Source organism: Bufo bufo, chromosome 1, assembly GCF_905171765.1.
Source record: "Bufo bufo chromosome 1, aBufBuf1.1, whole genome shotgun sequence".
NCBI lineage: Eukaryota > Metazoa > Chordata > Amphibia > Anura > Bufonidae > Bufo > Bufo bufo.
The window spans coordinates 443,754,169-443,777,796 of NC_053389.1; the positions used below are offsets into that span (position 1 = coordinate 443,754,169).

Consider the following 23,628-nt stretch of genomic DNA (forward strand, 5'->3'; position numbering starts at 1 on the left):
TTACTAATATAGATTTTGTTGTTATTACTTGCTATATTTCATAAAACATGCCCCCTTGTTAGTCAAATCTTCTGTGCTCTATACTTAGAGGACCTGTCTATAAGATGGCTGCTGATGGAGACTCATGTGACCAGGCACATCACTCAGACTCCTCCATTCAAACACACCACATCTGTACTAAACTCCCAACAGAACAAGTACAGGTGATAGGTGCGGTGTATTTGAACAGAGAGGACATCACATGGAGGTGATTTGCTTGGTTACATGACCCTCCATGAGCAGCCATTTTATGGACAGGACCTCTGTGTGGACAGCACAAAAGACTTGGCCTACAAGGGGGCATACCTTATGAAATATAGAAAATGGTGCAGAATTTCAACAAAGGCTAAATTAGTAAGTACCATATAATCATCTTACATACATGTCCGAGCTGTTTTACCTTCAGAGCTTTTTCTACGCCATCCCCTTCCATGCCCACGCCACAGCCACAATGTTAGACCTGGTGCAAGCGAGGTGAAGTCGCAGAGAGCAGCTCAACTAACCGTTGTGCCGCTATCTGCACCTGAAATATGCCTAATTTAGACGTATTTCAGCAAAGTAAATTACCCCTATAATCTATACACAATCCCACATTATGTGTAACAAATATTTGTAGTTTACCTTGTAAAAATAATTGTGTAGAATAATACAATATATGGATTATATTAAATTGATTAAGAACATGGTTTTTAATTCATAGCAACTCATTCTATGTAGTTATAAACCTTAGGCCAAGATATACTTTCATATAGCTCAAGATCCCTCTCCCATTTTGCTTACTGTTAAACCGTTCATCTTTACCATATTCCTCTAAAAGTTTATACATTTTGGATAACTGTTGATACTTTGTTGCTGAAATTTCTGCAATTGAAAATCAGTTAATTTCATCTAAATAATGCTTGCAGAAATGCAGATGCTTGCTGCTGTGAGAGGTACTGTAGCTTTCTTTCAGGGGATCATCCTCACAGATGATCAGGACACCAGGTTTAAGGTCCAAACAGTGCATTTATTGTGGCACACCAGCAAAAGCAAAACAAGAAGACAATAAACACTCGCCCGTCCAGGCTCTAACTAAACACAGTATTTCTGACTCACCTGAGTCACCGTTCACACCCTGTGAACCAATACGGCTTTCTCAGCCAATGTCCCACACCCTCCTGGCTGTACAGAGCACAGTATGCCCACTGTCTCCTGTCCAGAGTCTCTTGTGGGGTATTAGGGCTCAGTAGTCCGCCTGACTATGGCCCTGCGACCCTCCCAGGCGTTGCTTCATCCCCCAACTCCAGGCTATCTCCCAGCCCCGTGGTCCCTCGGCCTTGCCCAGCTTAGACCACACTCACAGAGCCTCCAGGCCTCTGTCCACGGGTAACACACTCCCCCCATACTGACACCCTGGGAGGTGCTTTATGCCAGCCTTAGTACCTCCAGCTGGTCTCACCTGTGGACCGCACTATTCACCCCTTCCTTGCCTCTAACCTGTGTGAGACCTGTCACTGTCTCACACTGCCAAAACAACCCCATTCAAATGCATGGAACTGATTTTCAGTCATTTCTGCAACAAAATCTGCTGAGACTGGAATAATAAATATTTTTTTCTTGTAAATCATATTTTGTAAGTATAGGAGATGAAATCGAGTTCGGAAGATGATATATACAGTATTATGCAAAGTTGACCAGTTTACATAGTAACATAGTTTATAAGACTGAAAAAGACATCTGTCCATCCAGTTCAGCTTGTTATCCTGCAAGTTGATCCAGAGGAAGGCAAAAAGACCCTGTGAGGTAGATGCCAATTCTCATTACTTTAGGGGGAAAAAATTCCTCCCTACTCCACTCAGGCAATCAGAATAAGGCCTCTTTCACACGACCGTGTGTCTCCGTGGCCGTATTGCGGCCCGCATACGGCGGGTCGGCAATACACGGGGCACCGGCCGTGTGCATTCTGCATCACGGATGCGGACCCATTCACTTGAATGGGTCCGCAAATCCGGAGATGCGGTATGGAACGTAACCCTACGGAAGCACTACAGAGCGTGCTTCCGTTGCGCAAAAAGATAGAATCTTTTTGCAGAATGGAGGGATCGCAGAACCCATTCAAGTGAATGGGGTCATGATCCGCATGAAGCTGGCCCACGGTCAGTGCCCGTGCATTGCGGACCGCAATTTGCAGTCCGCGGCACGGCCACAGGGGACACAAGTTTGTGTGAAAGAGGCCTAACTCTCTGGATCCATGACCCGTTTCTAGTAACTATAACCTGTAATATTATTACACTCCAAAAATACATCCAAGCCCCTCTTGAACTATTAGTGAATTCACATTTTCCATTATTTGATGTTTTTCATACAATACCAAATTCATAGCCAACTGTCCTGAATTTGGCTGGACAGCCCCTCAAATTTGAGCTGTCCCAAGCTGAAAATGGGCAGGGATACAGTAAGTGGGCATTCCTGGGTGGATCAGGGCTTAGATGCCCTGATTTTACCAACTAAAATGTTGGTAGGTATGGAAATACCCCTTTTCTCCAGTTTACACAAGGTTCCTAATGCATATACTTCAATAAGAAAACAGTTGTTCCATATTGGAGGAAACTCAAAAGAAGATTTGACAGTTTTGTTTTTAACCCTAACCCAGCAGTTATATAACATCACACTGGGTAATCAACTCCAACAAATCTCACTTCTCAAGCTATTGAGGACTCTTGGATAAACCAAACATCTGGATGAGGTCTCCACTTATAATTATCTGGGCCTCTGGGTGAGGCTACATTCACACGACTGTGCCGTTTTTTGCGGTCCGCAAACAGCAGATCCGTAAAAAAAACGGAAGTCGCCCATGTGCCTTCCGCAATTTGCGGAACGGGCGGCCGTCAATATAAATGCCTATTCTTGTCCGCAAAGCGCGGACAAGAATAGGACATGTTATATTTTTTTAGCGGGGCCGCGGAACGGAGCCACGGATGCGGACAGCACACGGAGTGCTGTCCGCATCTTTCGCGGCCCCATTGAAGTGAAAGGGTCCGCACCCGAGCCACCAAAACGGCGGCCCGGATGCGGACCCAAACAACGCCCATGTGCATGAGACCTTAGTGTATAAAAACTTTTACAATATTCTAGTACAGGGATGCTCAACCTGCGGCCCTCCAGTTGTTGCAAAACTACAACTCCCACCATGCCCTGCTGTAGGCTGTTCAGGCATGCTGGGAGTTGTAGTCTTGCAACAGCTGGAGGGCCGCAGGTTGAGCATGCCTATTCTAGTATAATGCAACAAAACTGGCTAGAAACCATGATATGATGTTAGACTGGTAGTAGGGTTCTGTTCTGTGCAGAATTACATTACCTTTCAATGCTTAGGTATAATTATATTCTGCTACATCCCATTTTACCTTGTTTTATAGAATAAACGGAAATGTGAATGTAAGGACCAGTACATAGGTGATGGTCTGGACTGTGAATTAAAGAATCTGCCCATTGACCGATGCCTGCAAGATAATGGACAGTGCCATTCAGATGCAATATGTGGTGACTTACACTTTCAAGGTGAGTCATTGTTATCACTTGCACAAAACTGTATTTTATAGACCATGTCCCACTTACTGTATTTTCCTGCGTATAAGACTACTTTTTAACACATGAAAATCTTCTCAAGCAGCCTGAAGCAGCCCCCTCTCCCTGCTCTCAGTGGTTTTCTCATGCCGGCAGTATCACATTGCGTATTACCGCTCAGATCGTCTTGAAGACAGGGAGGGCTGGGCAGGCAGGGAGAGCTGACCCACCCAATCCAAGCAGGCTTTGTATGCAGTGTGCACAGAAAATACCGGTACATCGCTTGCCGTGATTGGCTGGTTGTTGTATACTGGGTTGGAGTGGTGATTCTGAGGGAAGGCAGGGGGAAGCAGGAGCATCTGCACTTCAGCCAATTCTAATGTTGGAACGGCGGATCTCTAATGAAGTTTGGTGTGCATCTTATCTGTGGTGAAAAAACAGAGTCTATCTGGGGAGTAGATACATGTGGTGGTGAATACAGTACAGAACCAGTATCTGTACCGGTTCATACAGTACAGCACCAGTATCTGTACCGGTACATACAGTACAGTATACAAATGGCTAACAGTCAAGACCCCATCATGGCTCTACCAGCAAAAAGAAAGAAATATGAAGCCAGTTTCAAACTTAAAGTTGTAAACTTTGCCATGGAACATAATAACTGCGCTGCTGCAAGACAGTATGGAGTAACAGAAAAGATGGTTCGGTACTGGAAAGCAAATGAAAAAGCATTAAAGAGTATGCCAAAGGGTAAGTGTGCATTAAGAGGCACCCCACATTGGCCAGAACTCGAAAAACATGTAGCAGACTGCAATAGGGGCTAAAAAAAAGTTTTCAAAAATCACTAGTTAGATTTATTTTAGCTTATATTGTAATTCCATAGAACTACAGTATAAGTTTCCTTTGCAATTATCCTATGTTGGCCTTCCGCCTGCTGGCCTCCAGAGGAACTGCAGCTCTAATACTCTGGGTCTCTTCAGTGCACGGTTCTGGGTTTTTCGCCAGACCACAGTGTGACCACAGCATCTAAAGGGTTATATGACTGTGATCAGCATTATTGTCGGCAGAAGACATTATTCGCTGGCCTCTTCTGTTTGTTTCAGCAGAGACCGGCCTGCTATTGCGCCTGCTGCACTCACGAGCGGACGCCATACTTAAAGACCCTCCCAACACCGTACATACTAAACTAAGTAGGGGGGATTTTATTTTAATCCTGCATGACCCCTTTAAATTGATGATTTATCAGTATATTACATTTAGCAATGAGTTTACTGTTACAACATTTTCTCAGTCTACGCAGTGCATGTCCAAATGGTCCAGCATATTCACTGTATGTTATAACTCATATTTGCCTCATTATGATGATATTTTTTCCCACAGATGCAACAGTTGGAGTGTTTCACTTACGTTCTCCAATAGGCCAATATAAGTACAATTTCAGTGAGGCCGTCCAAGCATGCACAGATCAAGATGCCACCCTGGCTACATATAACCAACTATCTTACGCTCAAAAGGTATAATGCTGATAATGACTTATTGTTAAAGGCCTCTTTTTCCAGTTGATTTAGTATATTTCTGTATGTGTTCATGTATATTATATGCAGAGTATATTGTATTATCCTTTTTAGTAAATTGGAAGAGAAAATACACACTACACATCCCATGGCTAAAGCACTTGTCCTAATGTTGTCTATATTCAGATAGAGGATCCATTGTAACCAGGGTAGATATGTATGGCACCTCCTCCATTTGCTTATTGACAAAATCAAATATATAATTTTTTTTTTATGTTTTTCTACCTTTGCACAATATAACACATTCTGAAAGCCACAATTTATTTATATTTTTCCATCAACGTAGATGGATGTTTTTTGGGGACACATAAATTATGGACTATTTTATATGGGAGGGGGGAGGCAGCTCTGATCCAGGCAGTTGCAGCAGGAACCTGGCTGTGTATTACAGTTGCACTCCTGCTGCCATCTTGTGGGGGCATTGATCAACGTCCACAAGATCATTATGATAGATATATCTGTAATGATATGGAAATTAGCACACAGATGATGGATATATTAATCATTTGTCATCAACCCCTTCATGACCAGTGAAGTACATGTAAGTTGCTGGTCGGGTCTTTAAAGATGTCACCAGCTCGCGAGTGCAAGGGACGCCATAGCTGCCAGGTTTGTACTGCTTTAAACAGCAGCCATCTAGGGCTAATGTCTGCCATTGGCAGTAATGCCGATCACAGACATTTAACCTCTCGAATGCAGTGGTAACGTTTGCCCATGGCAGCTGAGATGACTTTCCATGGGTTTATTCCTATGGAGGCCTGCAGGTGGCAGTGCTCCATAGAAATATAATGAATTTCCCATAGGCTGCATTCTTAAATAAATGCTGTCTATTGAGGAAGGGATCTAATGATTGCTTGTTAATGTCCCTTAGGGGGGACTTAAAAAAAAAAAAAAGTAAGAAAAAAAAGGGTTTTTTTAAATAAAAAAAAAAGCAAAAACAAAAATTTTAATCACCCCCCTTTCCACATATTAAAAATAAACACCCCAAAAAAAAATATTAGTTCCGCCACATTCCAAACTGCCTGTACTATCAAAATATAAATGTATGCATCCTGTACAGTTAATGCTGTAATGGAAAAAATATCAAAATGGCAAATTTGATGTTTTTTTATTTTCATTCATCTAGTAACATAGTACATAAGGCCGAAAAAAGACATTTGTCCATCCAGTTCGGCCTGTCATCCTGCAAGTTGATCCAGAGGAAGGCAAAAAAACCCTGTGAGGTAGAAGCCAATTTTCCTCACTTTAGTGGAATAAAAAATTCCTTCCCGACTCCAATCAGGCAATCAGAATAACTCCCTGGATCAACGACCCCTCTTTAGTAGCTATAGCCTGTAATATTATTACACTCCAGAAATACATCCAGGCCTCCTCAGGCAGAGAGTTCCATAGTCTCCTAAAGAATTTGAATAAAAACTGATCAAACACACTCCAAAGAAGTACAGGTCGCCTTGAAAAAAATTAGCACTCATATACCTCTGTAGATGTAACTATAAAAAAATGTTATAGGGGTTAGAATTTTTTTTTTCCTAATTTTAAATTTTTTTCCCCAGTATTAATATACATGAAAAACTATATAAATCTGGTATTGCTGCAATCATACTGACCCACAGAAGGAAGCTAACATATCAGTTTTACCGCATTAGAGAAAGCCGTAAAAACAAAATCTATAAAACTGTGGCAGAGCAGCATTTTCTTTTCCAATTCCACCCCATGTGGATTTTCCAGCTTCCCCACTACATTTTATGCAACAGGAAATGGTGCCATTAGAAAATTACTACTTTTTCTGCAACAAAAAAAAAGCCCTCATATGGCTATGTGTATGGAGAAAAATAAAAAAATTAGGGCTAAAGGAAGAAAGGCAGAGAAGAACGAAAATGCAAAAACAGAAAATCGTCTGGGCTTGAAGGGGTTAAAGGGTCAAACATAAAATGACCAGAACTTCCAAAATATAAAATGTGATGTCTATTCCAAAGTCCAATAAGATATTTTGAAGACTACAGGCACACAGTTTACTATATACACATGTGGTTTGAACCTTCTGGTTCTTCTTCATTTTAGCATGCTATGAATAAGAACCAAAATGTTCAAACCATTTTATGTTCATCATCTGGCATAGATCGATTAGCATCCAGGACTCCAGCAAGACATCATGAGCACACAACATGGTGTTCTCATATGCAAACTTCTGCTCAATAGACCCCCTCATCTGCACATGCAGAATAATATTGGAGTGACTTCTTATTCAGTGAAGACATTTTGCTTGTACAGAGAACCCTTTTTAAAACCACCTCTTTGGGAAGACACCATATTGGTCTTTTCAGTTCCTTTATATACTGTGTTGATTGGCCCTATTCTTTGAGAGGATCAATGCTCTAGGAGACCATTTTTCACCCTTATTTTGTGTGCTTGTCCCAAAAGAGCTTCATTTAACTTGCATTCTCTTCACTTTTATAGTCCATATGAATGTATGTACTTTCAAATGAAAAAGTCTTCTTGCCATAATGGAGTTATTGTATTTGATTAAATTTAGGCCAATTACCATTTATGTTCAGCGGGATGGTTGGAAGGAGGAAGAGTGGGCTATCCAACGGCATACTCAAACCCTAACTGTGGATTTGGACATGTAGGGATAGTGGACTATGGGTATACCAACCTGACTAAGACCTGGGATGCTTTCTGTTATAGAACTAAAGGTAACGTTTCTTTCCAAAATATCATGTTGTAGTTCACTGCATCAGTAGTGATTTATTTTAGAATGATATTCTTTACCTACCAGTTAACAATGCATAGTAAATATCTGTAATTGTAAAATTTGTCATGCTAGGCAATCTGTATCATATTCCGACACCGTAATTAAAATGTCTTTATTGTTTCTTAGTGTTTTATCAAATGTACTGTCTATTATTGCTATCCTGTAGATGTACAATGCACCTGCAAGCCTGGCTATATAGGAGATGGCTATACCTGCAATGGAAACCTGCTCCAAGTCCTTATGTCTTTTCCTGAATTTTCTAGCTTCTTATTGGTATGTTGCGAAATAAGCATATGGTTTCCCTTTCACAAGAACAAAAATACCATGTGACCATTTCTTCATTTACATCTTTCTTGTAGATAATATAGATTCCCAGGGGAGGGGATGATAAGAGCAATTCTAAAAAAAAATAAAAAATGGTGCCAGCACTTTCTGTGCACATCAGAGCTGCCTTTTGTAAACTGTTACATTGGTTTCTATTAGTACTACTAAACTACTGTACTCTAGACCTTTATTAGTTGCCAATTGTATCTAACAGGCTTCTGTTTGTCTAGATGTCTACAGCCCCTCTTGGAGCTAGATTCAGTAATAATATGTGGCAGAACACAAATATTAGCACTTACGGGTTATTCTCACTAGATTTATCTGCTCCCCACAGGAAATCTTCAAATATTCCAATACCTCAGCGAAAGGCAAAGAATTTATCAGTTATCTTGCCGACTTGTCCATACAAGCTACTCTTTTTGCGCCTAGTAATGAAGGCATTAATGAGAATGTGGTAAGTGACCATTATTTGTTGTGGCCAGCCATAAGCAGGGGTGTAGTTAGGGACCAGCTGGTAAAGCATGTACCTCAGGGACTGGATGTCAAGGAAAAGAGGCACAATATAGCAGAATTTTTGATGGTTCTATGTATAAACGTGATCAGGTGTTAACACAACATATCAGTTGCCACCTTTGAATACGTTTCTCAGCTACTGATGGTAACTGTCCCAGAATTTTCTCAGCATGATCAATCAACAACAAAGTGACAGTTCACCAAGAAACGGATTCATATACAGATACAGTAATACCCAAACTGGAGCAACTGGTCTAACTTTACTCATACATGAAAGATTGTATGTTTTGGTTGGAAATGCGTTTTAAAACCTCAGAGGGATTCTCATATTAGAAGTAGATTAGAATGACATGAAATAATATATCTGCAATCATTGTAACTTTCACCACTCTTTTTATTTTTGAAGACTCTCTCTGGTCGTGACATTGAATATCACATTGCCAATGTCAGCATGGTATTCTCCAGTGAGCTCACCAATGGAACATTACTCCAGACCAGGATAGGCAACAAGCTACTTGTATTTTTTGAAGAGACCTCCTCAGTCACAGAAAACAAGGTGTGTTCTATCATCTATACAGTAGATCAATAATAGTGACAATAACTAGTAGTTACAAAAAAACATCTACATCTCATTTCTATTATACTTGTCTTGGTGAACTAAGTCAGGGGTGAAAGCAAATGCAACAAATGTGATGACACTGTAGTATGTATTAGATGCTTAATAACCTCCAGGTAGTGACAGTTTTAGGAGGTAGTAAACTGAGCTACTATATAGGACTGCTGCTGCCGGATCTCATGAGATGCGCATTGAGCCACGTGGTGTCAGGAACTGATTCCTAGATCCTATGGCCCTGATTTATCATTACAGAATTCTGGCTTTAAAAAGTCACAAAATAGGGCTTTTGCAACTTTTAGCGAGTTTCAGATTTATCATTGAGACCTTTTTAAAAATTTGCTAAAAAAGTTGCAATCTCACTCCAGGAGAAGGGTGGAGTAGGAAAACTGGAGTAGCTTCTCTAGACAAAAGTGTTAGGTCTAAGGATAAGCCAAATTTATCAAACATGTGATATCTGATAAATGTAGCAGAATAAGGCCCCTTGCAGACGAGCGTTCCTCCCGCAGCGAGTCCGCAACACAGCTCCCGGCCTGACCTCCCAGCACTGATGGGATTCAGATATCATTATATTGATTTATGATGCTATGTAACCCTTACAGTTTTGGTATGTATTGGATAACACTGGCAGCATTATGCCAGTGTTATCCAATACATTCCATAACTGTAAGGGTTACATAGCATCATAAATCAATATAATGCTATGTGACCCCCGGCAGCGCTGGAAGGTCAGGCCGGGAGCTGTGTTGCGGACTCGCTGCGGGAGGAACGCTCGTCTGCAAGGGGCCTAAGGAAAAACTGACTTCAAATATTCCCCTCATGATAAATTCCCCCCTTATAACCACATTAATGTGACTGCACCACTGCTACAAAGTAGATGGCATGCAGGTAAAGAGGACACAGCTCTCCCACGAGCACTGCGGCCCCTTCAAACAGCTGAAAGGCAAGGATGTCGAGAGTCAGACCCCCGCCCATCTGACATTGATGACCTGGCCTTAGGATAGGTCATCAATAGCTGTAGCTCGGACAACCCTTTTAATGATGAACCTCAGGAGGTGGGTCATGTGAATTTGACTGGATAACATGATACACCAGGAGTCAGCAACCTCCGGCACTCCAGGTGTTGTGAAACTACATCTCCCATCATGCACACTTGCTTGGCTGTTCTCTAAACTCCCACACAAGTGGAAGGAGCATGCTGGGAGTTGTAGTTTCACAACAGCTGGAGTGCCAAAGGTTGCTGATCCCTGTGATACACCTACAAATAGGCTTGAAATCTTTTTTCATGCTATAAGCAGCAAAACACTTGGCTTAATTCTACACCAGGTTGGATGCTGTCACTGTCTTCTTTATAAAAGGCCACCGACAAAAGATGCAAACTACAGCCATCTAGTGCTATATATTGGTGAATGAGGTGTTGAATTACAGTATTATTTGGACTATTTTAAAGAGAAACATTTTTGTATATTGTACATAATTTGGGCACTATAAGGTTTAATTGTGTGGGATGAATATGGGAGTATTTCTTGGGCTCTATAAGTAGTTATTCCTTATTAGACAAGATTGATTTTTTTTGCTTATTCATTTCTAGACCCAAATCAGATATGTAGGTGGAAAGCGTATTGTACAGACAGACTACATCGCTTCAAATGGAGTGATACACATGATATCTGAACCTCTGAAAGCTCCTCCAGAGCCATTAGTAAGTATAACAGTATATCCAACTGTACAAGCACAGAATAGCCACTAGGGGGGGCAGCAGCTGTCCTAATACATGTGTGTAAGAAAATGAATCTCATTCACGGCAACCAAAAATTAAACCTGCTGCATTCAGAGCATAAAGAATTGCTGCAGGGACATGTGAGGACAGTTATGTATTCCTACAAACCAAATCATAGCTGAAATGTTTCCGTTTTTGGTAATAAAAAAGAAATAATAATGTGGATGTTAAGGGACGTATACATGATAAAGTGTTGGAACCTTGTTGTATGTACCGCCAATTTTATAGAAAATGACAACATATTCAAAGGTCTTCTTCTTTAGAAGCATTGTTTCCAAAGGAGAAGATGGCGAGGTAGGAATGATGTCATCAGAAATGCCGCTGTGTGCAGGGACCCTTACACTCATGTAAAGCAACCCTGAGACTGAGATCCACTCTTCCTTTTTATCATTGTCTACTTTCTCTACTAGGCTCTGCATGCTGGCCATGGAGCGGGAATATTCTTTGGTATTGTGTTCGTCATCGGCTTACTGGCACTTGCCGTATTCGCATATAAGAAGTTCAGCAGAAAAGACTTTCAGTTTCAGCAGTTTCATGAGGTAATTGTCACCAAAAATAGTAGGCTGACGCGTTCTGCCAAGAGTAGGGAGGCCATAAAGCAGACGTCTGTGCTGTTTACGGATAGGAGCCGAGACACTCTCGCCCGTAGACACCCTTGTGACCTTAGTCAGACACCTAAGATGTCTATGACCTTTATCACAGTATATCACTACCTTAGCTCCCATACTTAAAACACCCATTGATTAGTTCCAGCAACAAAATCCACTGCTACATAAAACTTCACCGATGAGCTGGCACGGGTCACAGAAATATCAGAAATGGAAGGGTAAAAAACATGGATATGGACTTTAGGGATCACAGCGATGAATGTGCTGGAACATCCACCGCCTGTTACCGCCATTTATTACCTCCTCCCTGAGTAAATGATATGCTATTCCGTAGCTATATGATGAATCAGTCTCTCAATCTCCTGATATTGTTCTTCATTGAAAATAGAATAAATCTTGCAGGAATACTTCTGAGTCAGTCCATATCCATTATATTCACAAGTGATTCATGTATAATTTGACGAGAACGTGTATTATTATGCAATGTGAATAATACGCTGCAATGAACAAGTGACATCTTTATGTTATACAGTATGATGAAAAGGAGGTAGTGTCCGATTTTAACATCGCTCCATCCTCAAACATTGCAAACCCCATGTATGACAGCGTTGAAACTGCCAATCTCCCTCCTGAACCATCAGTTGAACCAACGTTTCATCCGTTTTCTGTAAGTTGTATTAATTTATTTTGGATTTTGCAACACAATCTGCAATATGATGCTAAACTTGTCCGTTCATTCATATCCATAATGTCCAACTTTTGAGAATAGGTTGCTGGAAATGTCTACATGGATTTTATTTTCAAACCTTGATCCCGCCCCATAAAAAAATGCTCCACCCAGGGAGTTCAGTGATAAAGATAATTCAATCACCATCTCACTCGAGTGCTGCCGGGGAGTTATTTGTGAGCAGCCAACTGGTCACTTCAACCGGTAAAGGCCCTATTCACATGTCAGTGATTCATGGACATGTGCCGTCCATGTTCTTCACAAACAATACACTCATTTTAATGTGTGTAGTTACACATCCGTGTTTTAGCATGGAAGCATGCCCGATTTTTGTCTGTGTTTATGGATCCCTCAGAGACCCATTATAGTCTATGGTGCTGTTAAAAACACGCCATCCGTGTTTCATCTATGTTTCACGGACCATTTATGGGAGATGCTCTGAAAATAAATTTTCAGCTCTGTAGTGTCCCTGGAACACGGATGTCAAACGGAGAGCAAAAAACAAACACACGGATTCTTCACAGAAATTTTCGTGGATGAATCACTGACCATCTTATGGATTTCATCCCAGAAAAAGACGTGTGAATGAAGCCTTAATGTGCAATTTGGTGGCAGTGTCAGTGACTAACTGCTTCAGCTAAACTGACTGCGCAGGACACTTGCTTGACATTCCTTAAGGGCTCTTTCACACGAGTGGATGCTGTGCGAGTAATCCGCTGTGTGAAAGAGAGCCAAGCCCCGTTCTGGACAGCAGAGACACGGAGCAGTAACATGACTGATAATGCTCTTTGCCTTTCTGTGATCTTTTTACTACAAAATCACGGGGACATCTTTATCTCACTGTGATTTTGTAGTAAAAAGATCACAGAGAGGCACGGAGCATTATCAGTCATGTTACTGCTCAGTGTCTCTGCTGTCCGGAGCGGGGTTTGGCTCTCTTTCACACTGCGGATCCCACGCACGGCATCCACTCGTGTGAAAGAGCCCTACGTTTCTGGAGATCTCCTCTTTTCAGGAGACTCTTCCACAATCCAGGTGGGTAGGCAAGGATGCTTATATACACTTTTCTGTGTGTCATAATTATATACTCATACTAGTATATTTTATTGCTTTATTACTGGAGGTTCCTTCTGGTTAAAATGTGAACATTTTTTTTATAGAATTATAAAACTCTAGGTGTAGACTGCAAAAAAAAAGTAGTAATTTTGATCCCTAAAATAATATAAAAGAGTTCATTAAATTATAGGGAAAGGTTGCAGGTCAAGTCTCAGTCGCAGATGACTTGCATTGTGGTCTATGATGACAAAGTCATGTGTGACGTACAACCAGATTTTTTGTGACGTTCACATTCAATTACTATACAACTCCATAGAAAAATATTACCTGCAATGATACTTCATGTTGCCATGTAGCTCCAGCTGTAGCCTCTGGAACTTGGCAGCAGGGAAATCATGTACTGTATATCAGTTGGAGTTAAGGGCTGATTCACACGCCTGTGATTGTCCTGAGAAACACGGTCCCTGTGTCGGCCGCATCACGTGGGCCAACCGTGGCTCCCCTGACCTGACTGTATTATACTGTAGTGATTTATGATAGTCTCTATCTGATCACAGGGCTATTGCTGTGTACTCACAGCATGATGTGAGTACCCTGCAATAGCCCTAAGTTCAGATACCAACAGACTATCATGAATTATTACGATACAGTCAGTTCAGATCAGGGGAGACACAGTCTGCCTAGGAGATACAGCCGACTCATGGGCTGTGTTTTCTGGGCCGATCGCGGTCATATGTACGAGCCCTTAGGTCACTTATTCACACAGTCAGTGTTCGGTCAGTGATTTCCATCAGTGATTTTGAGCCAAAACCAGGTGCGTCTGTAAACACGGAACAGGTGCAGATCTTCCCCTTACACCTTATGTCTGTGGAGGCTCCAATCCTGGTTTGGGCTCACAATCACTGATGGAAATCACTGACATGTGAATAAGGCCTCATGCACACGATCGTGGTGTGCTTTGCGGTCCGCAAATTGCACGGATGGCGTCCATGCACGTTCCGCAATTTGCGGAATGGCACGGACAGCCTTTATTATAAATGCCTATTCTTGTCCGCAAAGCGCGGACAAGAATAGGACATGTTATATTTTTTTTTTGCGGGGCCTCGGAACGGAGCAACGGATGCGGACAGTACACGGAGTGCTGTCCGCATCTTTTGCGGCCCCATTGAAGTGAATAGGTCTGCATCCAAACCGCCAAAACGGCGGCTCAGATGCAGACCAAAACAACGATCGTGTGCATGAGGCCTTAGGTATAAGGCCTCAGTGTTTGATATGTGATTTCCATCAGTTATTGTGAGCCAAAACCAGATGTGGATCAAAAACACAGAGCAGGAGCAAATCTTTCCATTATACCTTATTTATGTATGGGCTCTCTGTTTAGCTCACAATCACTGATCAAACACTGACTGTGTGAAAGCAGCCTTAAGCCCTTTTCAGAAGGATGATTTTCCCATCTGAGTGCTATCCGCATGGAGAACACACAAGCACTCAGTCTGAACACTGACCCATTAAAGTCAATGGGTCAAATCACATGAGCAATTTTCCACACAGATCGGTCCACCAATAAGAAGATCGTAGTTTGCACCAAACTTAAGTTTTCCAGCAAGAATGGGTCTGCCAGAAAAATGGACTGTGCGGTCTGTTTAAAAGCTAGTCCGAGTTCACCCTCCGCAACTCGGACTAGTTTCTATCTTCCATGTGATTAAGTCCCCAGAAAGCACATTATTAACGTAATAGTGGGCTTACTACCACATACTATAAAGCTCAAGTTCAGACTGAATGGAGGAGCGTGAGTAAAATGTTTGCTCCTGGAACACATCATGTATGCAGCGCTTATAAGTCTATGTCAGCACTGATGGCAAGAGAACAAGTTTCTATTTAAAGTGTTCCCTATTAAATTACTGAATGCTCATAGTGTCCTGTGCATACAGAACTCTTGCCAGTTAGTCACAATGTTCCTTCCTGTATCATACACTGTAAAACAGGGGACCCACTATTTGGTAATATCATATTTTATGCTATTCATGTATTACATAAATCATTTATTTCAATAAAAATGTCTGTATGAATTTCCATGCTTAAAATATTATGCATTCTATTATTACCCATTACTATACTATTAAAAGCATGTAGAGGTCACAAAAGCCTAATGACAATATATTATGACTGTACAGAGAAGTATAAAACATGATAATATGGAGATCACGTACTATATGGTGGATTTGATTACAAAGGTTAATCATACTGTTATAAAAGCAAGTTACATGTGCTACTACAGTCATATGTATATTCTATAGAAAGTTTCCCTTTTTTATTTTTCAGGACTCGGACGATCAGCAGCTAGTGAACTTCGGGGGCCGAAACAAATGAGTAAAAATTGGACAAATTCTGTGGTATCTGCAACACATTACATAGTTGTCTGCCGCACACTCCTTCTGCCAACAGCTATCCCTCTCAACCTTCCCCTACACTCGCTAAATAGGCTGAGCATGCATGTGTTCTCAATAGGGAGAGTGGAGTAAGCAGACTTATCTCTCACGAAAACAAAAAGGAACAGATATGTTAAAGTCTAATTGCCAGATCATTCTCTCTCCCCAACATCTGCTGTTCGGGGGAGAGTTGGGAGACCACACATTAGACTTGTTTAATGCATATAGCCATCTTTACAAATTGTATTCTCCAGATTTTACCATTCGTGTGTATGAAGAAGGGGTCTGATTATACATCCTTCTACAGAGAGTACAGTTTTCCTGCCCGCAGAGATGAATGGAGCCTGACTTTGGGGCAGGTCCAAAATTTTATTGGCTCTTTTACTGTGAAGCTGTAAATAAAAACATTAATTCAGTACTGGAATCCTGTCCATTTGGTTTCTAAGATTTGGGGTCGCCTGTGAGACTTGGGCTGCATTCACACGACAGCAGTGTGATGGTTGTTTTCAGAACAATGGAAGTCTATGGACAAATTCACCAGTTTTAACAGCCAGTGAAAAACAGCCGTCCAAAAATAGGACATTTCCTAGTTCGGACATTTTCAGGGGGCCATTTCTTAGAAAGCATCCCTTAATAAAGGACATTTTTTAATGGCCGTGTGAACGCAACTTTACTTGAGAAATACACTGGGGGTTTGTCTTATAAGGGCTCTTTCACACGAGCGGATGCTGTGCGGGTAATCCGCTGCGTTAAAGAGTGCCAAGCGCCGTTCTGGACAGCAGAGACACCGGAGCATTAACATGACTGATAATGCTCGGTGCCCCTCTGTAATCTTTTTACTACAAAATCACAGTGACAACTATCTCACCGTGATTTTGTAGTAAAAAGATCACAGAGCGGCACCGAGCATTATCAGTCATGTTCCGTGTCTCTGCTGTCCAGAACGGGGCTTGGCTGTCATTCACGCAGCAGATTTACCCGCATGGCATCCGCTATTGTGAAAGAGCCCTAAAATGTCCCACAAGGATAAACTATGAAAAACAAGGGTAAGGGAAGCTGACTCATGCACTCTATAAAGGAACGCTTCCCTTTGCACTATACATGCATTTGAGAAGAAAGGGCAGCTCAGGTAAAACGGCTACAACAAATTGCCTTTTCAATACTTGTGTCTTCTGTAGACGGGCTTTAGTAAGCACATAATCGTCCTCACACCAGTGCTCCAACAGAGCAGGTCCAATTACTAGGAGGAATAAAATATTATCCTAAACCCACAATGAATCAGACCAAGCGTAAATGCCAACCCCAGTGTTACCTGCAATGATAACAATACTACTATACTCACCTTCATAATCAGTAGCTTTGTTCTTGCTTCTGGAAAAAAGCCACCAAAGAATACAAAATTATTCTATCCTGGGGGAAATTATGGACAGCTGCTATATGATATTAAAGGGGTTGTTCAGGATAACCCATAATCAGCATAACTAAAGTCAATGGTTTGTGCCTGTGGGAGCACCTCGGTTTCGCAGTGAAGATAGCATGTGCGGTGCAGATCCCCTGGCAGAGAAAATTAAGGAGTTCTTCCTTGCCAATGACGGTTCGGCGTCGTCCGGTGTAGTCTGGGACACTATGAAGGCCTATGTTCGCGGTCTTTATATACAAAATATTAGACGGAAAAAAGCTGCTACTAGGAGGCTTACGGAAGCCTTGCAGACGGAGGTCAGGAGCTTTGAGATGGTGTACATACAAGATCCGTCTCCACAGCAGGAGTTGGGCTGGACAGAGGCGCAGAAAAGATTACGGGATCATTTGGTTCAAATTGCAGATAATAAAAGCTTCTTTTTACAGCAGAAATATTTTGAAGCGGGGGAAAGTGCCGGGAGCTTACTGGCTAGGGTGGTCCGCGCGCAGTCTGGGTCGTCTAGGATATCAGTCATTAGAACTGCGAGTGGGGCTCTCTCATCAGAAGATCCTGAAATTCTTTCTACTTTTCAGAGCTTTTATAAGGAATTATACACGTAAAAACTCACTGTGGGTCCCGGGGAAATTAGGACATACCTTGCCAATTTACCATTACGTAAATTATCGTTGGAATCCCTTTCGTACTTGGACGAACCCATACAGTTGGAGGAACTTAGGGTGGCCCTCGGTTCTTTTCCCAATAAAAAAGCCCTGGGTCTAGATGGATTGCCGGGCGAATTTTATAAAAGATATCATGAGGATCTCCTTCCGCACCTGTTAGTAACATTTAATGATGCCCTGCAGTCCGGCCTCCTGCCAGCATCCATGAGGGAGGCTGTTATAGTGGTTCTCCCTAAGCCGGGTAAGGACTTGACATTGCCCGAATCTTATCGCCCTATATTCCTCCTTCCGGTAGATGTTAAAATACTTGCAAAGGTGTTAGCCAATCGTTTAAATAAAGTTATTATCACTATAATTCACGAAGACCAGACCGGATTTATGCTGGATAAAAGTACATCTATTAATTTGAGGAGACTTTTTCTTAATCTTCAAAGGCCGGCTGGTGCGGGGATGGGGGGGGGGCAGGGCTGTGGTGTCCCTCGACGCTGCCAAGGCATTTGATAGCGCCGAGTGGGATTATCTTTGGGAAACTAGGAGAGCTATGGGGTTTGGGCCGGGATTTACGTCCTGGGTACAACTCCTTTACCGATCACCGGTGGCCAGATTGCGGATTAACGTGGCGCTCAGCACAGTTTTCTCAGCATCGTGGAACTAGACAGGGGTGTCCATTATCCCCGCTCTTGTTCACGGTGGCTATTGAGCCATTGGCGTGTGCATTGCGCGCGTCGTCGGCATGGTCAGGGATTCCGCTGGGCTCCCATGAGGAGCGGCTATCATTATACGCCGATGACATGCTCCTTTATGTAGGAGACATGGAGCGTTCCCTCCAACCGGTGATGAGCCATGTTACGGCATTCGGCGAGTGGTCGGGTCTGCATATTAATTGGAGCAAGTCGGTAATTCTGCCACTTGATCCTCTCCCCTCTCAGTTGGATAGGTCGCAGATCCCGCTGCAGATAGTGGACAACTTTAAATATCTAGGGGTGACGATCACGCCAAGGGTTACAGATTACATTAAGGCCAATATAGACCCCCTGATCGGTAAATTTGCAGAAAAGGTGCTGACCTGGTCTAAACTTCCTATGTCTGTAGTGGGACGTTGCAATTTGATTAAAATGATCCTGATGCCTCAATTGTTGTATGTTCTCCACAACTCCCCTGTTTGGATTACCCAGAGAGTGTTTTACTTAATTCAGGGTCTCTTTCGCTCCCTTATTTGGAAAAAAAAGATGCCTAGGATCAGATTAGAAACTCTCCAGAAAAGCAAGGATGAGGGAGGACTTGCTGTTCCGAGCCCATGGCACTATTTTATGGCTGCGCAGTTGCAGCACTTGAAAGGCTGGGGACAGGTTATGGGCGCCAGACCGTCGGCAAGGATAATATCTTTCTTATTGGGACATGATGTCCCCTTTCATATGGTGGAAATTGGAAAGATACAGGGAGTTGGAGATACTCCCACGCTATCTCTAATTCATAAAGTCTGGTCAAAATTTAAGGCTGTACTTGGTCTCACAGGATTTCATGGGTATACCCCCTTGTGGCGAAATCCACACCTGCCCGAAATGTTCCGATTGGAGGGTTTCTCCCTATGGGAAAAGAGGGGTGTTCGCTGCCTGCAGCACATACAGGATGGAGGCATCTTGAAGACCTTCGCCTGTTTGAAGGAAGAATTTAACCTCCCAAACACAGCGTTTTACCAGTATTTACAGCTGAGACATGCGTATCAGGCACAATTTCCGTGGAAGTGGATTAGTTTCATCTACCCCATTCTTAATGCAACAATTATTGAGCCCTGGGAGCACAAAAGGGGTGATTTCATTTCTATATCGCCAATTGCTTGGGGGGGGGGGGGGGGGGTACTCCTGGTGGATCCCTTCCGGTTAAAGATAAATGGGAAAGAGATCTGGGTGCTATCTCCCAAGAGCAATGGGATGATACCTTAGCCTTAATACCCAGCCTGACTCTTAATGAAGCGCAGCGCTATCTATTACATAGGGTCTATAGGACCCCTGCCTTCCTCTATAAAATTGGTCTTCGCCCTGACTCCTGTTGCCCTCGCTGCAGGGCTGAGAATGCCTCTCTGGTACATATGTTCTGGGATTGTTCTAAGTTAGATACATACTGGACGGATATTGCCAGGATTATCAGAGAAGTTACCCAAATGGATGTTCGTGGAGACCCTAGGTTCTGTCTTCTGGGACTGCTAGAAGTTGATGAGGGGGATTCTAACTTATCTATATGTATGCAGAGAATGTTGTTCCAGGCCGAATAGTAATAGATAAACACTGGACCAATCATGACCCGCCCACCTCTCGGGAATACCTTAATAGAATGAATACCATCCTAAGGTATGAAAGGGGAATATACTTGAAAAGGAAGTGCCCTAATAAGTTTCTATCTATTTGGCAGGGATGGTTAAGTGCTGCGGGTCTAGTGTCAGGGACCCTCGCTGCGGACTGCATAAGAGACCAAATTTCTGGGACTGCGACTGCGGTAGGTTGGCTTGGTATAGTGGGAACGCTGGGCATCATTGCTGCGCACTAGTGTTTCGCAGTGGACAGTGCTACAACACCGAAGAGATGCTGCTTTTGTAGGGCTCGATCGTCTCACAGGTTTGAAATGCTTGAGGGAGGGGAGGGGGGGGGGGGAGTTTGGTTTAATGATTGGGTTTTATTATGATGTATGTACGCCCTGGATACATTGTGATTAATGTGTACTCCCTGGAAATAATAAGCTGACACAACAACATTGTATTTATATTTAAAAAGGGGCACAAATTTATTTTATTATACATGCCATTGGATTCTGACTTATACAGTATGTGTATATGTCGTACACTGTGTTTTACTTTTTCAATAAAAACTATCTTGATTTAAAAAAGAAGATAGCATGTGCAGCAAGCTGATGCCTTACTATATACTGTGACGAGCAGGCCAAGGCAGAGAGCGGCGAGGCAACCTCACCAGCAGAGCGCATCCGTGACATCACAGGCAGTTAGGCGTGCACAGGGGAGGTACTGCGCTCTTGGAATGGGTGGGTTTGGGCTTTTAGAACGTTTGGAAACTCCCTGCACCCTAATTTGCATATAGAATAAACATTGTTTTCTGGAAGTAGAAAATCCACAAAGGTATACCAAAGGTATATTGCGACTGCACAATAGCATGGTAGCATTGCTTATTTAGGTCAAATGTTGGTGACAGATTCTCTTTAAGACTTTACTACCAACACACCACAAGGCTTGACACAAAGCTCCTTGACATGCTTGTCCATTAGTGGAGACAAATTGTGACACTAGGAACTTTTGACACTAGGAACCTGAGAGATACATAGGTCCAGTCACCTGAATACCAGTGACAGAACATTCTGGATATGGCTTGACATGCCAGTTTAGGTGCGTGGATGTCTCCTATACCCATTGGTGACGCCATCACAAAAGGAAAAAAAATTGCAAATCTGACAGTGGATTTTGCCGCAAATCTGCATCAAAAAATAAAATCAAAAAATCTGCATGCAGAATTTTTCTGTGGGTTTGCAGCAGATTTCACCCCTCTACATTGAGTGGGTTAAAATTTGCTGTGAAAATACAGAGCAGAAGTTGACATTCGGTGGATTTAAAAAAGAGTGGAAGGGGGCGTGGCTTGGCGATGGAGGAGTAAGATGCACTTCGCTTCAGCTCCTGCACTCCGCTCTATTAGGAGACAATATCTCATCAATCAGAGGTCGAAAACACTCACAAGATGGTCATTAAGAAGAAGAAGCCGACTCAGGCTACCCCCAGCCAACCGGAATCCACTCCCTCCTCCCAGAGCATAGAGAAATTCTTCTCTGCCAGGGACCAGCGTTCCTCACATGTAGCTCCAAAATGGCCGACACACGCGCCGGAGCAGTTAGAAGAAAACGAGCCTCTTCAGCAGTCCGGAATGGACACGTCGGTTGAAACGGCGGGAGCAACCGGGCTGGAACCAGTGAATGAGGTACTGGGGAGGGAGTCACAGACGGAGGCATACTCGCCACCTCCGTGTCCCCATAACACAGAAAGGCGGGAAAGCGCCATCGCCGGAGACTGGAGTGAGTGGGAGCGGGACTTCCCTCCACTGGGCCCACCAGATGTACCGCTAGCACCCTCTACCTCACCCCCTGCTGTTCCACATACCTCGGTTAGAGGCTTTTCTGAGGTGACATCACGTAATGCCTCTTCTCAACCTGAGGCAGCAGCTACCGCTGAAATAAGGGACATCCGCAAGCAGATTTCATCGATGCCCACTAAATCTGATATGGAGTCATACATTGTCAGGCTGAAGAGGGTCTATAGGGCAGAAATGAACACCATCAAACACGAACTGCTCGCAATAGGGGAGAGGGATACAGAGATGGAGCAATCAGTGTTAACTGTCAGTACTAAACAGGACTCTCAGGAGGCCATCTTGGAATCCCACTCCTTTCAACTACAATATTTGGCAGATGTGGTGGATGATGCAGAAAATAGGGGTAGGCGAAATAACATCAGAATAAGGGGCCTCCCTGATGCGGTGACACCTAAGGATCTAGATAGCACGCTTCAACACATCTTTAATGATATTCTAGGATCCTCTTCTGACACCCCACTGGAGCTAGATAGAGCTCATCGTGCCTTAGGCCCCAAGCCTACCGACTCTGAAAGGATCAGAGACGTTATCTGCCGCGTACACCATTACAAACAAAAGGCGGATATTATGCAGAAAGCAAGAGAGGCAGGTCAAGTGCTTTATGAAGGTACTCCAATTCAGATTCTATCTGACCTCTCACGCCGCACTTTGCTGAAAAGGAAGGCCCTGCGTCCTTTGCTATCCATACTGCAACAGCATAATATTGCCTACACCTGGGGATTCCCCTTCCGCCTTCAGGTTCGAATTAATGGGCGAAGGACATCTCTCTCACATCCTAGGGATGTTCCATTTTTCTCTGCTGCAGTAGGTATTCCACCTGTGAAGATCACAGACTGGCCTTCCTTGCCAGACAACGCCAGGATGGAATTACCACCCAGACCGCAGAGGGAGCCCAAAACTCCTCACCGCACCATAAGGAGCCAAGGCCCGAGGGACTTTCAAGATGGAACGAACATTGCTTAACAGCTCAGAGCTGGTTGTTCATTATGATCGCTATAGGGTAGTTCCGTAGATATGCCCTTTATGTTCAATAATGAGGATGACATATTGCCCTCCAACTCAGGATCGTTATGCCATAAATAGTGTTTACCTATATAATGTTTGTGTTTTCAGGTAGCAATTGTCTCAGCCCCTACATACATGGATCCAGTGATGGCCCAGATTCTTTGGATCTGCCTTTAGGCGCGTCCTGGGAGGGTGGGTCATCGCGGAATCAGTACTGTTCCTGATGATGTCATGTCACTCAGGGAGGCTCCTTTGGCCTTTTAGGTTATCATTTCTAACCTTGACGGTTCTCTTGTTTCTGTCTCTATGAGGGGGTGTCTTGGCTGGGGCTGAGGGGATTCGTGCGAGCTTGTTTTTAGCAATTTACACCGGTGCTTTCGCACGGGTCTCCTCCCTCAGCATGGAGATGCTCAGATGGGATCTGTCAGGGGGAAGTGG

The 23,628-nt window shown here is 43.1% G+C and overlaps 1 protein-coding gene across 1 annotated transcript in view; it reads left to right on the plus strand.

Annotated features, from left to right (window-relative positions):
- STAB2 (stabilin 2) overlaps window positions 1–16,385 on the plus strand; it is a 175,307-nt gene extending 158,922 nt beyond the window's left edge. Inside the window, exons 60-69 of the mRNA XM_040407847.1 lie at window positions 3,435–3,576; window positions 4,963–5,096; window positions 7,690–7,852; window positions 8,078–8,184; window positions 8,570–8,689; window positions 9,155–9,304; window positions 10,953–11,063; window positions 11,552–11,680; window positions 12,282–12,416; window positions 15,855–16,385. Coding sequence (XP_040263781.1) covers window positions 3,435–3,576; window positions 4,963–5,096; window positions 7,690–7,852; window positions 8,078–8,184; window positions 8,570–8,689; window positions 9,155–9,304; window positions 10,953–11,063; window positions 11,552–11,680; window positions 12,282–12,416; window positions 15,855–15,902 — 1,239 coding nt within the window. The 3' untranslated portion in view covers window positions 15,903–16,385. The remainder of the gene's footprint in view (window positions 1–3,434; window positions 3,577–4,962; window positions 5,097–7,689; window positions 7,853–8,077; window positions 8,185–8,569; window positions 8,690–9,154; window positions 9,305–10,952; window positions 11,064–11,551; window positions 11,681–12,281; window positions 12,417–15,854) is intronic.
- The last annotated feature ends 7,243 nt before the right edge of the window (window positions 16,386–23,628 follow it).